The sequence below is a fragment of the Phalangium opilio genome, unplaced genomic scaffold (assembly GCF_054372755.1).
Source record: "Phalangium opilio isolate 3A_F unplaced genomic scaffold, DU_Popi_V2 ptg000009l_1, whole genome shotgun sequence".
NCBI lineage: Eukaryota > Metazoa > Arthropoda > Arachnida > Opiliones > Phalangiidae > Phalangium > Phalangium opilio.
This window is the reverse complement of record NW_028324146.1, coordinates 14008830-14021298: the sequence shown is the minus strand read 5'-3', so window position 1 is coordinate 14021298 and position 12469 is coordinate 14008830. Positions and strand designations below refer to the sequence as shown.

The window sequence follows — 12469 nt, the reverse complement described above, 5'->3', positions numbered from 1 at the left end:
GATTTTTTTTTACCCATCAGTGCACTGGTGAATATGGAGATTTCTAATCGTCGTAGCTACCCATTATCCGTTTTGTATAGAGTGTAATTTGTTTTTTTCTTTTTTTGCTGTGTCATTTTGTTTTCCAGAAGGGCCATCCTTTTTTGTTTCTCGTATTTTTTTGTTTAGTTCGATCGAGGACGTTCGAAGCCAGTCTGGGGGGAGTTGTGACGAAAATATTTCCATATTTAAAGCTATAGTAGGAGTTGTAACGAAAATTTTTCCATATTTAAAGCTATAGTAATCTGAAACGAAATATTTCCCAACTTTAGTTTAAATTCATCATTTTACCCGTTTTTAACCACAAAGCAAAGGTATATCTCTAGATCTCGATGCTGGTCGTCGAGAGAAAAGGGGATAGCCTTTCTTTTCTTCTACCGGCCGGTGTGGCTTGGCCAGGCGACACTATGTCGGAGTTCAGAGGATGTTCTAACCCATTAGCGCTATGGAGCGTCCGAATATATGTCAAGCTAACCTCTCGGGCTTGGCGGTTCCCCCTTTCGTCCCTTTTTGCATTTTATTTAATACTGTAGAAAACTGAGAGTCACCACCCGTTCTACTTATTGTTATCTACCGTTTTGATCTGTTATATTGTAAAATACTTATATTTGTGTGTGTGCGCGCTTTGAATTCTTGAACGCCCGATTGGCGCGGGGGTGCTTTACTTATATTGGTGTGTGCGCGCACTTTGACCTCCGGGACGCCGGATTGGCGCGAGAGTATTTATTTTTGGAGTGAAACGAAGAAAAGAAGAAAGATAGGTGAAGAACTTTGGCGCCAAGTCGCTACCCCTTTCTCCATGACCCGCAAAAATCTATAAGCGGGGACACTCAGAAAGAGAGACATTCGATTCGTAACCCTGACTCTGACAAGTAACGATATAGTTTTTGTCGGTAACCAGCCGGAGACGCTGAACGGGACTATGTTCCCATATAGTACCTTGGGACACTCTACCGAGTGCAGTATCGGGCACATTACCGGGTTAACATTATAAGACCGAATGTAAAAGAGGCTAATTAGCCCATAACCCCGATTCTACATTTATATATTTATCGGCTAACGAAGCCGCGCATCGAGGTGTGTGAAAACGCGAAAACATGCAAGGGTTCTTCATGCTGGCGCCCGTGTTTAAATGACGGACTCTACCGATCCGACACCACGTAACGTACATTTGGTTTCATACCTATTAATTACCAAACAAGGCCTTGGCCTTGATATTAATTTTCTTTTTACGACCACTTGTTTCAATTATTTGTTTGTTATTTAATTTCGTTTTCAATTAGTTGTTTGTTATTTAATTTCGTTTATCGGAGTCATGACCCGGAATTTAATTTGTTTATTTGATATTGATAATACTAATTTGAGGTGCGTTTGTACCTAATGATTAAATGAACATGGTAACTCTCAATTGCATTCATGTACTTTCCCTACGATCTCCCTACACTAAGCCTTTATAATTTAATATTTATCTACACGCCACCCCCCAATAGTGAAAGGGTAGGCGAGTCACCCGGAACCTTTATCTTTAATCGATCTAGATTGTGGATGGATTTGCGTCCCTCTTGGTCAAAATCATATTCAAGAGAATGTCTGTAGAATCCGCCTTACATGGCAAAAATATTTGAGGAGGACCTATAGCCTCTATAATCATAAATACAGGTTGTTTCTGGTAAGCATGTGATAATTAAAGGGTGTGTTCTTTGGGTCAAACTGAGTGAAAAGTGCCAAAGAACATGGGGTCTACTTTGCTTTCGGGGGTACGGGCCCCCATACATTGACCCCCAAAACGTGCAAAATGTCACAAATGTAGAGTAAGACATATCAGCTTGCTCATCTTGTTTAGACATATCCAATACCCTCCCATCTTAGAATTCTATTGAGCCATTTTCAAGCAGAAGCGTATTATTAAAGGTAGAAGTGTGCAAGGACTGGTCAATAAAAGTTGGTTCAAAGTGACAAACAAAGAAGAGTTTCCAGTTAATGTATCATTTTTTCGTACATGTACAAAGTTAGCAGCAGTTTTAGAGGTATTGTTCAAAATGCCCATTAATGCAAACATGTGCCCGTCTAACGAACGATTCTTGGACATGTTGAAAATTGCCTGGTGTGTTTCGGATTGTTTCACACCCTTCAAGTATTCGTTGTCGCAAGTCGTCCACATCACGGACTTCACTCTTGCCCACAAAGTCCTTGAGATGACCCCAAAGGTAGAAATCACACGGATTCAAATCGGGAGATCTCGCCGGCCACGCAACTGGTCCTCCTTGTTCAATCCACTTCAAAGGAAATGTAGCGTCGAGATATTCTCGAACCATACGGCTGAAGTGTGGTGGCGCCCCGTCGTGCATAAACCACATGTCACGTAGCATTGCTAACGATATGAATGGCGTCAGATAAACCCACATGTAACAACTGTTAGGAGTCACCAAGTTCAATTTAGTTTAAATGTGTGGTGCGGAATTGTCGGCTCACATTTATTAGGGCCTCATTTTCTACCACCCAGACTAAATGGCGAGGCATATCTCGAGTTTTTAAGAGAGACTTTACCGCAAAAACTTGAGGAAATACCATTAGCATTGCTACGTGACATGTGTTTTAAGTACGACGGGGCACCACCACACTTCAGTCGTATGGTTCGAGAACATCTCGACGCAACATTTCCTGTAAGGTTATTGGGAAAAATACATAGGAGTTGAATAAAAAGTTGGATGTACAATAATTTTGAAATCAATTGTTAGATTTAAGTCTTTTTTGAACTAGGGAGCGAGTTTTACTTGGAAAAAGGAGTAGTGTCGCGGGGGCTTTACGCGTCCGAAGGTCGGGAACTCACGACCACCCTATCGGAGCTTCCCTAAAAGGGGGAAGAAGAAAAAAAGGAGAGACAAAATAAACTAGTAGCCAAGATGTGTCCGCGATGTAAAGACGTAGCATAAATTTGTTAAAATGTATTTTTCTGTTGTTCACGAAATAAAATCATAAGGTCATAATTTGCGTCTCCCACACATTTAATTGTGAGAGTTTATTTCATGGTGCCGAAACCGGGACCTTTAGATAGTTTAGCGGAACTTGAACAACAATAATAGCGAATTAAGAAGTTAAAAGTTAGCGAAGTTAAGAGAAAACAAGGCCAGCGACGCGGAAAAACTTGCCCGAGCAACACTGAAGAGAAATCTTCTAAGAGTAGCGTTGGAGAAACTAGAAATTGCTACGGGGCGACTACTCAACAAAAACCCAGCGAATCTATCAGAATTCGAGACCACTTTAGCGATTGTCAAGCAAAAACATGGGAGCCTTAAAAGAATGAATGACGAAATCGAACCTTTAACACCAATAGCGGATCTGCAGGATGAGTTACAAAGCGTAGAGGATTTTGAAGAGAGAATAATCATCCTAACAATGTCGTTGGAGAGCGGAATTAAAAATGTAATAGCGAGTCAAAATCAGCATAGTCAAGCTTCCGTATCAAGCAGATCAAGTGGCAACCAGAACCAGAGCGAAATTCAAGTGACCCTACCCCAACTTCAAATTGAAAGATTCGATGGAGAGAGCGCAAAATGGCTCCAATTTTGGAAACAGTTTGAATCAGCAATTCACAAAAGGGAAAATTTATCTAAGTTAAATAAAAATAATTACCTTAAGAGTTACCTTGGAGGAAGCGCAGCGATAGACATATCTGGGTTCACCCCAACTCAGTCAAATTATGATCCGCCATAAAAATGCTACAAGAGAATTATGGGGAGGAAGACGTTCTAATTAATTCGCATATTGACAAACTGTTCATGTTAAGAGAGGTGAAATCACCCCAAGACCTGGTTGGATTAAGAAAATTATATTCGTCATGCGAAGTGGAAGTCAGATGTTTAGAGAATATAGGCGTCAACCATAATACCTTCCAGAATTTCTTATGCCCACTGCTACTTAGGCTTGTACCGAATGAAATCCGATTAGCGTATTCAAAGCAAAATAAATCAAGCAAGAATTATGATGTCCGATATGTCTTTGATTTCATAGGGGGAGAGCTTCGCAGCCGTGAAAGGTGCGCCGCGTTGTCGAAATTGCAATTTGAAGACTCAACATGCAAACAGAAAGAGCGCGAAAAAGAACGAGAAGGGTATCGAGGTGAAAGTTTCGAGCGTTCAAAGGACTGCAGAAACAAGCCTTTTTCGGCTTCAGCGTTAACAACAGCGGTAGAAGAAAGACGGCCATCTTGTCTTTACTGCGAAAAGGAGGGCCATAAAACGGTAGATTGTTTGAAATTTAGCTTAGAGGAGAAAAAAGAAATTCTTAGAAAAAAACGTCGCTGCTTTCGTTGCCTGAAAGGAAATCATACGTCAAGAGATTGTTGGTCAAGAATAGTTTGCAGTGGGTGTAAAGGGAGGCACCACTCGTCAATATGCGAGAAGGAAAGCGATAAAGGCCCAGTATTAACCCTGAAAACGCTAACGAAACGCGACCTTCCGTTGAGAACCAAGAGGAACAAGTTAACATGGTGGCGGGAAAACGGAGGGAGAACAAGGGCATTCTCCTGCAAAAAGCTAGAGTTAGAGTTAAAGCGAAAAATGGGTGGGTACCGGCAAGAGTTTCATTGGATGGTGGGAGTTAGGCTACCTTTGTTAGACAAGATCTGTCCCAAAAACTAGAGTTAGAAGAAACGGGTAAGTAAAACTTAATAGTTAACACATTTGGCAGCAGCGACCCAACCGTTTTAAAATCGGAAAGGGTGAAACTTGAACTGACAAGCTTACACAATGGGAACAGTATTTGTGTAGAGGCCATCACCACACCCGTTATTAGCGTAGCAAAAATAAAAATTCCAAATTCAGCGATTCGAGAGAAATTAAATGAGAAAAACCTAAAATTAGCGAATGATGATAGCGAGGACTTAGAAGATGACAAAATTACAATCATGATAGGCTCAGATTATTATTGGATAATAAAGTTCACTGAATCTGTGGTTGCAACGAATAGTGATTTTGGATGGGTAGTCCAAGGGCCGTCAAGTACCATCACAAATATGACAATAATTAATGAGGAAAAGGTTAGCCCTAGAGATTCAGTTCAGGTTATGAAAGTTTCCTTGGTAGATTCAGAGGAGTCCTTAGATGCTCGTGTTAAGGCATTTTGGGAATTAGGGAACCTAGGTATTAAAGAACTAGGAAAAGAAAATGAGTATCCTCTTGAAGAGTTAGCGAAGAAGAAATTTGAAGATGGCATTCAATTTGTCGATGAAAGATACCAGGTCGAAGAAAAACCAGAACTAAATTCAAATTACCACATGGCAAGAAAAAGATTAGGACCATCAAAGCGTTTTATCAAAGATCCCGAACTGTTTGCTTGATACAGAGATGTACTAAAAGATTATGAATGGAAGCAAATGATTGAAAAGGTAGCGATAGGTGGAATAAACGATGATAGTAAAACAATCTTCTACGCTCCCCATCAGCCTGTTGTGAATGAAGAGAAATCTTCCATCAAAGTAACAATGGTAGTAGCCGCATCGTCTAGCGAAAGTGGGCAGAAATCGTTGAATGACTGCTTGCTGCCAGGACCTAACTTGAATCCAGATTTATTCGAAGTCCTGGTAAAATTCCGATTCAAAAGGGTCGCAATCGTCGCCGACATTGAGCAGGCCTTCCTGTAAATCTCTTTGGCGCAAGATGACAGAGACGCAGTAAGGTTTTTGTGGCATGAGAATCCTCCGGAATACGACTCTGACAAAAATTTGATAAAATACCTCTGGTCGAGAGTATGTTTCGGAGTAACCTTCAGCCCATTTCAACTATCGGCGACAATTCGACATCACCTCAAAAATTATAAAGAGAGCTACCCAGAGACGTCTAAAAAATTGAACGAAGACTTATACGTCGAGGATTTCACGTCGGGAGCTAAAGATGAGGCGTCCGCCATGAAACTAGCGTCCGAGGCAAAAATTATTATTAGCAAAGCGAACATGAACCTCAGAAAATGGAAGAGTAACTCTGAAGTCCTCAATGAGAAATTTAAAAGTGAAAATTGGGACACTAGCAACCAAAAAGAAAAAATGATTATCTCCAGCGAACGTAAGAGTTTAATAATACTTGGGATGAAATGGATTCCCAGAAATGGCATTTTTATGTATGACGTCGGTCAAGTAATTAGCGATATTCCCGAAATTCAAAATACAAAACGCGGCGTCTTGAAATTATCCAGCAGGTTGTACGATCCACTGGCTTTAATAACGCCGTATACTATTATACTATATTTGCGTAAAAATCTTGTACCAATTAATTTGGTCAACTGGAAAGGAAGGGATGACGACTTAAATAGCGAGCTGCTGGCAATCTGGCAAAACTGGTGTAGCGAATTGAATGATTTGCAAAAAAATAGAGGTTCCACGTTTTGTTATCGGTCCCTTCGAAAACGGGGATATTCTCTGCACTGTTATTGTGATGCCAGTGAAAGCGCGTATGGAGCGGTATTATATGTCAGAATCCTTGCGAAAAGCGGTAAAATTAAAAGTCAGATGTTGATCTCTAAAGTAAGTAAACAAAAGATCGGTACCGGAGTTAGAGTTAATGGCCGGCTTGTATTGTTGTATTGTATTGCATTGTTGAAGGGGGTGACGCGTCGCCGCGTCGAGCACCGATACCAAAGGTATATTGTGCGCCCCGAGCTGGTTAGACTGCGAAGAGTCCTGTCGCCTCGATGAATTGGAGAATCCGATCGGCCGAGACAGTAGAGAACTGCTTAGGTTCCATAGTATGCATGTCAAAATGCTCAAACCTCATGGCCGCGAGGTAGTCGCAGATACAGAGGATATGGGATGAGGTTTCCTCTACCTCCCGGCAGAACCTACAGAGTGGGTCATCGACGATGCCTAATAAGTGCAGGTGTCTATTCAGCCGGCAGTGTCCAGTGAGGAGACTGGTAACCAGCCTAATTTTACTTTTGGTAAGGGCAAGCAGTTCCTTTGCCCTAGTAATGGAGGGACCCAGGATAAATTCCTTGGCTTGTCTCTGTCCATCCATGTCAAGCCAGAGCTGCAGTTGAAGTGCAGACATCCGGTAGTGAATCCTTTGGCGAATTATGCCATGGGGGATGGGAACCGCAGGCTCAGGTCCGAAGAACTTCGCCTCAGCCCCCCTAACAACTGCTGTACTCACTGTAAAGCTTGGTGTGACTGAAGTCCCAGTGCTTGGGCTTCCACCAGCCGAGGTTGTTGAGCCTACAGGCTCCCATAATAGCTTCTTCCTCAATAAAGAGGTGAAGGAGAAGCATACTGAGAAGGATTTCTAGAGAAGCTGTGGGTGCTGTCCTCATAGATCCCGTGATACCGATGCACGCCAGCCTTTGAAGCTTGCCCTCTCATTGCCCAGGTATCCGCAGTGTCCTGGCACCCACAGCAATTGAACCTTGTTTCGGGCAGCCAAAGAACCCAGCTAATCCAGACAGCTGAGCACCAGTCTAGAATCGACAAGGCACTGATTTAGCGCCTTGATGGCGGCCTGACTATCCGAATAAATCTGAATCGTCCGTCCGCGGTAGTTTTTCTTGTTGCAGAAATCCGCGCATAAACAAATGGCCATGATTTCCGCTTGGAAAACCCTGGCAAAGTTGCCAAGGCTCTCGTAAAAACCAAACTTCTTGGTCAAGCAGTTGACCCCGGCACCAACTCCAGAGTCCGTCTTAGAGCCGTCCGTGAACCAGACGGACTCCCCCCAGTTCCAAGGACTGGGGTAGTCTCCCAAACAGCGCGACTGGGAAAGTGCACGCTGAAGGGCTTGTCGAAGTGGTATGATATAACAGACTTATCTGAGACCATCACAAGTGATGGCTCAGTACTGCTGTACTCACTGAAAAGCTTGGTGTGACTGAAGTCCCAGTGCTTGGGCTTCCACCAGCCGAGGTTGTTGAGCCTACAGGCTCCCATAATAGCTTCTTCCTCAGGACAGATTTCATTAGTGCAGCGATAGTTGCAGGGAACCTCCCTGTAACAATCACTGCGATGTCATCAGCATAGCCAAAACAGTGACAACCCCCCCTCCTCGAGTCGACCCAGCAGCTCATCCACCACCAGGCACCAAAGAAGAGGGGAAAGAATCCCTCCCTGAGGACAGCCACGGTCGGTGGAGATCTCCAAGGATTCCCCAAGAAGAGACGCCATCACCCTACGATACGTGAGCATGGATTTTATCCAACGACACAAAGTGTCGTCAATACCAAACCGCTCCGCAGCGCGAAGGATGACTTCACTAGAGACCCTTTGGCAGGGATTCAAAAATGAAATGAACTTTAGTGTGGCGTTAGGGAGGAGTTGAAAATATAACAATGGCGTTAGGGTGGCAGTGGCGTTTGTGAAAATTTTACCATTGGAGTTGGCAGGCTTTGGGAATGACTTTTTTCAGTTTGCAGCCCTCTAGCATGCTGGTTATAAATAATGTCATCTTGAGTACAGGCTAGACATCATCAACATAAAATAAATAATGTCATCTTGAGTACAGGCTAGACATCATCAACATAATTCTAATGTGAACAGATTAAAAACATGCCATTAACGGTTTTAAAGCATTAAAGGCGGTAACAGACTTTTTCTTCTTTTTTAAACCCCTCCCCGGCTCCACTTAGCTCTATGAGGATGACAAACACTATCCACACAGGCTCACAACCCCTTTTAATAACAATCAATGATAACAAAAATTCAAATAATTTAAAAAATGTTATGAAGTCTATCTAATAAATTATTCAATGCATGCATGATATAACCCATGCAATAAATTTAATTGGCTTATTAAATGAAGCGTCTACTAAATTACAATATAAGTTAACAGTAAACTAACACGTAGACGAGAAATAAATCATAAAATACACTCAAATAGCGCATGTAATAAATTAAATGGATTAAACGCGAAAAAAATAACTATTTATAATGAGAGAATGAGAAAAAACACATGTCAAATTGGATATTAACGGGGTGGATCCCGGATTAAACCTTATACATGACAGACTACTCATCACACCAGAGATGGGGATATTCTAGAGTTGGGGTGGTAATAAAGACGTTGAAGCTCTAGCTGCAGCATTCCACGCATCTCATAAACAATGATTTTATAACCTTCACCATAAGTAACATTAATAACCCAAAAGTATACCACTTCCCATACTATGGCATTGTTAGCGGCGCAAGGTGCAACAGGTAGCGAGATAAAATTCGTCATATATAATGATTAGTTTAGCTAGCTCTTCATCTACTACTGTTTAACAAGATCCGAAACCGGGTTGTTGTTACTGGCATGTGATTTTAATCATTTCCTAGTGAATGGTTTTCCCTTGTTCCCCGATGGATTTAATTTACTTGTAAAATAAAGAGTAGAAATAAACCCGCATTTCACATTTAAATGCAACATTTTTCGTTGTTTACCTATTGTAGAAAGCCATCCGCTTCCAAAAACTGTTTTCTTCAAATAGCTGAGCCCATGTGCACTGTATAAATTTTTGGAATTTTCCGATAAGTATTTATAGAGAATCAATAAATGCAGTAAAAAGGCTATGCGTTAATGACGCCATAAAAGGGTCATATCTAAGGATGGGAGCTTGTAATTTATCATCCGTAAATTACCAGTAATTTAACAGAAAATATTGCTCTAAATTACCTATTTATACTATATAGTAACTTTTTTTATCAAAGATATTAATATTTCTGACACTGGCAACCTTTCGAAGTACAGTTTACAATTGTGAATTTAGAAACTTAAGTATAAACTATTCACAAAACCGTAAATATTTTTGTAGGAAAATTTGATTTCATCTATAATTTAATCGGTAAATTGAAATTAACGTAATTTAATATGACTTGGCAATTCTTTGGTTTTAAAAGTGAAAAACTTCAACAAACCTATGAAATTATAGTTGATTGTTACATCAAACTCGAACTTATTCCGAAAGTTGAATTTAATGAACTGCATGAAACATTTGGTATATTAAGTTTTGGAATTCTAAATTTAAAAAAAGATATCAAAATTGATAAACATTAGGCGTTTTAAAATTGCTACATATTACCAAATGTCATTTTTCAATCCATCACGATATTATTAAAAAAAGGGGTTGGATTTTTTTTATATCGCTACACTACCCTTCTATTAATTTGAAAATTTTGCATATTGAAAAAAAAAACCCAAAAAAAATTACCCCCCCACAGATGAGAGTAGAATTTTCTGGGGTGTAAAAATCTGGGCTAAGGATTAAGCTGCCACTTTTTAGGGGGGTAAAATGGGATAGAGTGTTTGCAATAATTCAATACATTAAAGTGTGCATTGGTAATCTATAGCCAAGAAGGGATATCTAGTTTATTAGGGAGAAGGTATAAGATGCCCAAGTATTCGAGCGCCATAGTCCCAGTCTTCCCTTTCAAAATACAAGGGTGGGGGACGTAAAAGTTGGCCGGGCTATTTCGCCTCTCCTCAGTCGGAAAACACGTAATTTTCGTCATTCGCGTCGCGCTGACGTGAGCTTTCAACAACCAATGAGATGCTGGTTGTAAGTTAGAGGCGGGGATTAACTCCGGACCTACGTTTGGACTAGAGGTAAAGCGGGAAGTGTATCGAATTTATACCTTCTGCCTAATAAACTAGATATCACTTCTTACATTTAATTTTAAAATCATTCGGAGATATTCCCTGGATGTTTCACTACGCAGACAGGTCTTATAATATTTAGAAGAACCGATAAATAAATCACTTGGTTTTCCACTTCACCCTCCCTTTAACTCTACGGTGATATAGTTTATGAACATTTCGCTTAATTACTCTGGCCCTGATTATTGTAACACCAAGTATTTGGTATCATTCGAAAGGAGAGAAACAGGACTACAACATACTCAAAGGACATCCCCGTATCTCTTATAGACGCAGAGTTATGAGCCTCCGAAGTGCATGGGCAATCGAAAGGAATAAAATGTTTCTACAGAGCTTGTCTATCAGCGTCACTCCTCAAAGTCAGTCTTTCTACGTATAACGGCTTTTTAACTAAAGCAACAAACTCCAACGATCTTCTTGAACTGAGAGAAAGATTTGAGCGCGGAAAAAAAACCTAGATTCCAACTTCTTCCCTGTTGTATAAACTCTCTTATCTCGGGTTCGCAACGTGTTTCTGGAGAGTACGAGAATTTTAAAACGCAACTTTTATCTCTTTCAGTTTGAAATGGACGCGGGGACAAATCTAGTATACGAATCAAGACTGTAGTCTAACGATCCCCAAAAACGTTTGAACGGTGGTGCTGGTGCTAAATCCCACCGCGCTCTGTTTGCGGATTTGAAATGGTGGTATTCTTGGCGGGATAACTTTAAACTCGCGCCTAAAAAAACCCGCACCCACCAACAACCGCTGGCCCGATAAGGGAAGAGAGATTGGTGACCAAAAACCGAGAACCCAACCGACGTTGGTGGGGATCAAAGATGCTAATTTGCGAGTACGAGGAAACTGGAAATCTTCAAGCTTAAATTCGAAATGAAACTGCGCAAAATAAGGGGCCGCAGTATGATATAGGGCTTCGACAGTTACCAAAAGTCCTTATTGCTCGAAACCATATCTTCCTTTGCGTCTGTCTTTGTTGACCACATACCCTATCATTATTCCCTCTTAAGACAACAAGGTACTCAACAACAACACAGACTCTCTCTACACCCGACATTTGAAACCAGAGTTTATGCGAAAGTACCATGTTGAGTGCACGATGATCAACATTTTGTCCTATAGAGCTATTTCAGTGGGGGAAAAATTTCGTCTGCTACGAAAATTGGGCCTGCCTTTGAGAGTGTAGGATTGCTCCAGAGTTCACTCTGTCTTAAGATACGAGATGATGAGGAGAAACTTTCATTACTCTCCAATAAAGACTCATCCCCAGAAATTTTACCCACTAAAATCAAATTCCCCGACTTTTCCCTGACTATGCTGTAATTTTTAAAATTCCCTGACTTTTCCCTGACGTTTTCAGTCCATTTTTAAATTCCCTGACTTTTCCAGGTGTTCCTTGACCCGTGGCAACCCTGTTCAATGACCGACATTACTCTGAATTAAATTACAATTAATTGGTTACAATTTTGCCACACAATATTTTGATACACTCCTTTCGAGGCTATTTTTCAAATAACTTAAAATAGGTTTATCGCAATACTTAAAAGCTTTTTAAGTAGGCATAATAGTTTGTTGAAATGTTCTTGAAATGGAAACATTGAAAATCCATTTTCAGCCGATTTCTCCATTCGGTTTTAAAGTTAAGTCTTGAAATGAAAATAAAACATTAGAAAATAAATTTAAAGGATTAAATGATTTCGGGGAAAGCCAACATTCAGGGTTTTTGAGTTTCACGTTAATCCCTATTGCCCCTGTAGAAATGTTTACACTGCCTTACTCTCACGTTCAGGGAGAAGCAACCCACCAGGAACCAACGCTACAA

The 12469-nt window shown here is 40.8% G+C and overlaps 2 protein-coding genes across 2 annotated transcripts; both read left to right on the top strand.

Annotated features, from left to right (window-relative positions):
• Positions 1-3755: 3755 nt before the first annotated feature.
• Positions 3756-5377, top strand: LOC149716377 (uncharacterized). The gene is made up of 2 exons (XM_089844851.1): positions 3756-4651; positions 4729-5377. Exons 1-2 carry the CDS (start codon positions 3756-3758, stop codon positions 5375-5377), a joined length of 1545 nt encoding a protein of 514 aa, XP_089700977.1.
• A 36-nt stretch (positions 5378-5413) lies between these two features.
• Positions 5414-9246, top strand: LOC149716376 (uncharacterized). The gene is made up of 3 exons (XM_089844850.1): positions 5414-5620; positions 5732-6556; positions 9163-9246. Exons 1-3 carry the CDS (start codon positions 5414-5416, stop codon positions 9244-9246), a joined length of 1116 nt encoding a protein of 371 aa, XP_089700976.1.
• Positions 9247-12469: the final 3223 nt, after the last annotated feature.

What these genes read in the sequence shown, in the direction of transcription:
- LOC149716377 (XM_089844851.1), top strand. Translation starts at nt 3,756, where the DNA reads ATGCTACAAGAGAATTATGGGGAGGAAGACGTTCTAATTAATTCGCAT. An exon ending in GTGGGAGTTAGGCTACCTTT is followed by an intron (nt 4,652 to 4,728) that starts GTTAGACAAGAT and finishes CACATTTGGCAG; the next exon opens with CAGCGACCCAACCGTTTTAA.
- LOC149716376 (XM_089844850.1), top strand. Translation starts at nt 5,414, where the DNA reads ATGATTGAAAAGGTAGCGATAGGTGGAATAAACGATGATAGTAAAACA. An exon ending in CAGATTTATTCGAAGTCCTG is followed by an intron (nt 5,621 to 5,731) that starts GTAAAATTCCGA and finishes TTGTGGCATGAG; the next exon opens with AATCCTCCGGAATACGACTC. An exon ending in GTCAGATGTTGATCTCTAAA is followed by an intron (nt 6,557 to 9,162) that starts GTAAGTAAACAA and finishes ATAACCCAAAAG; the next exon opens with TATACCACTTCCCATACTAT.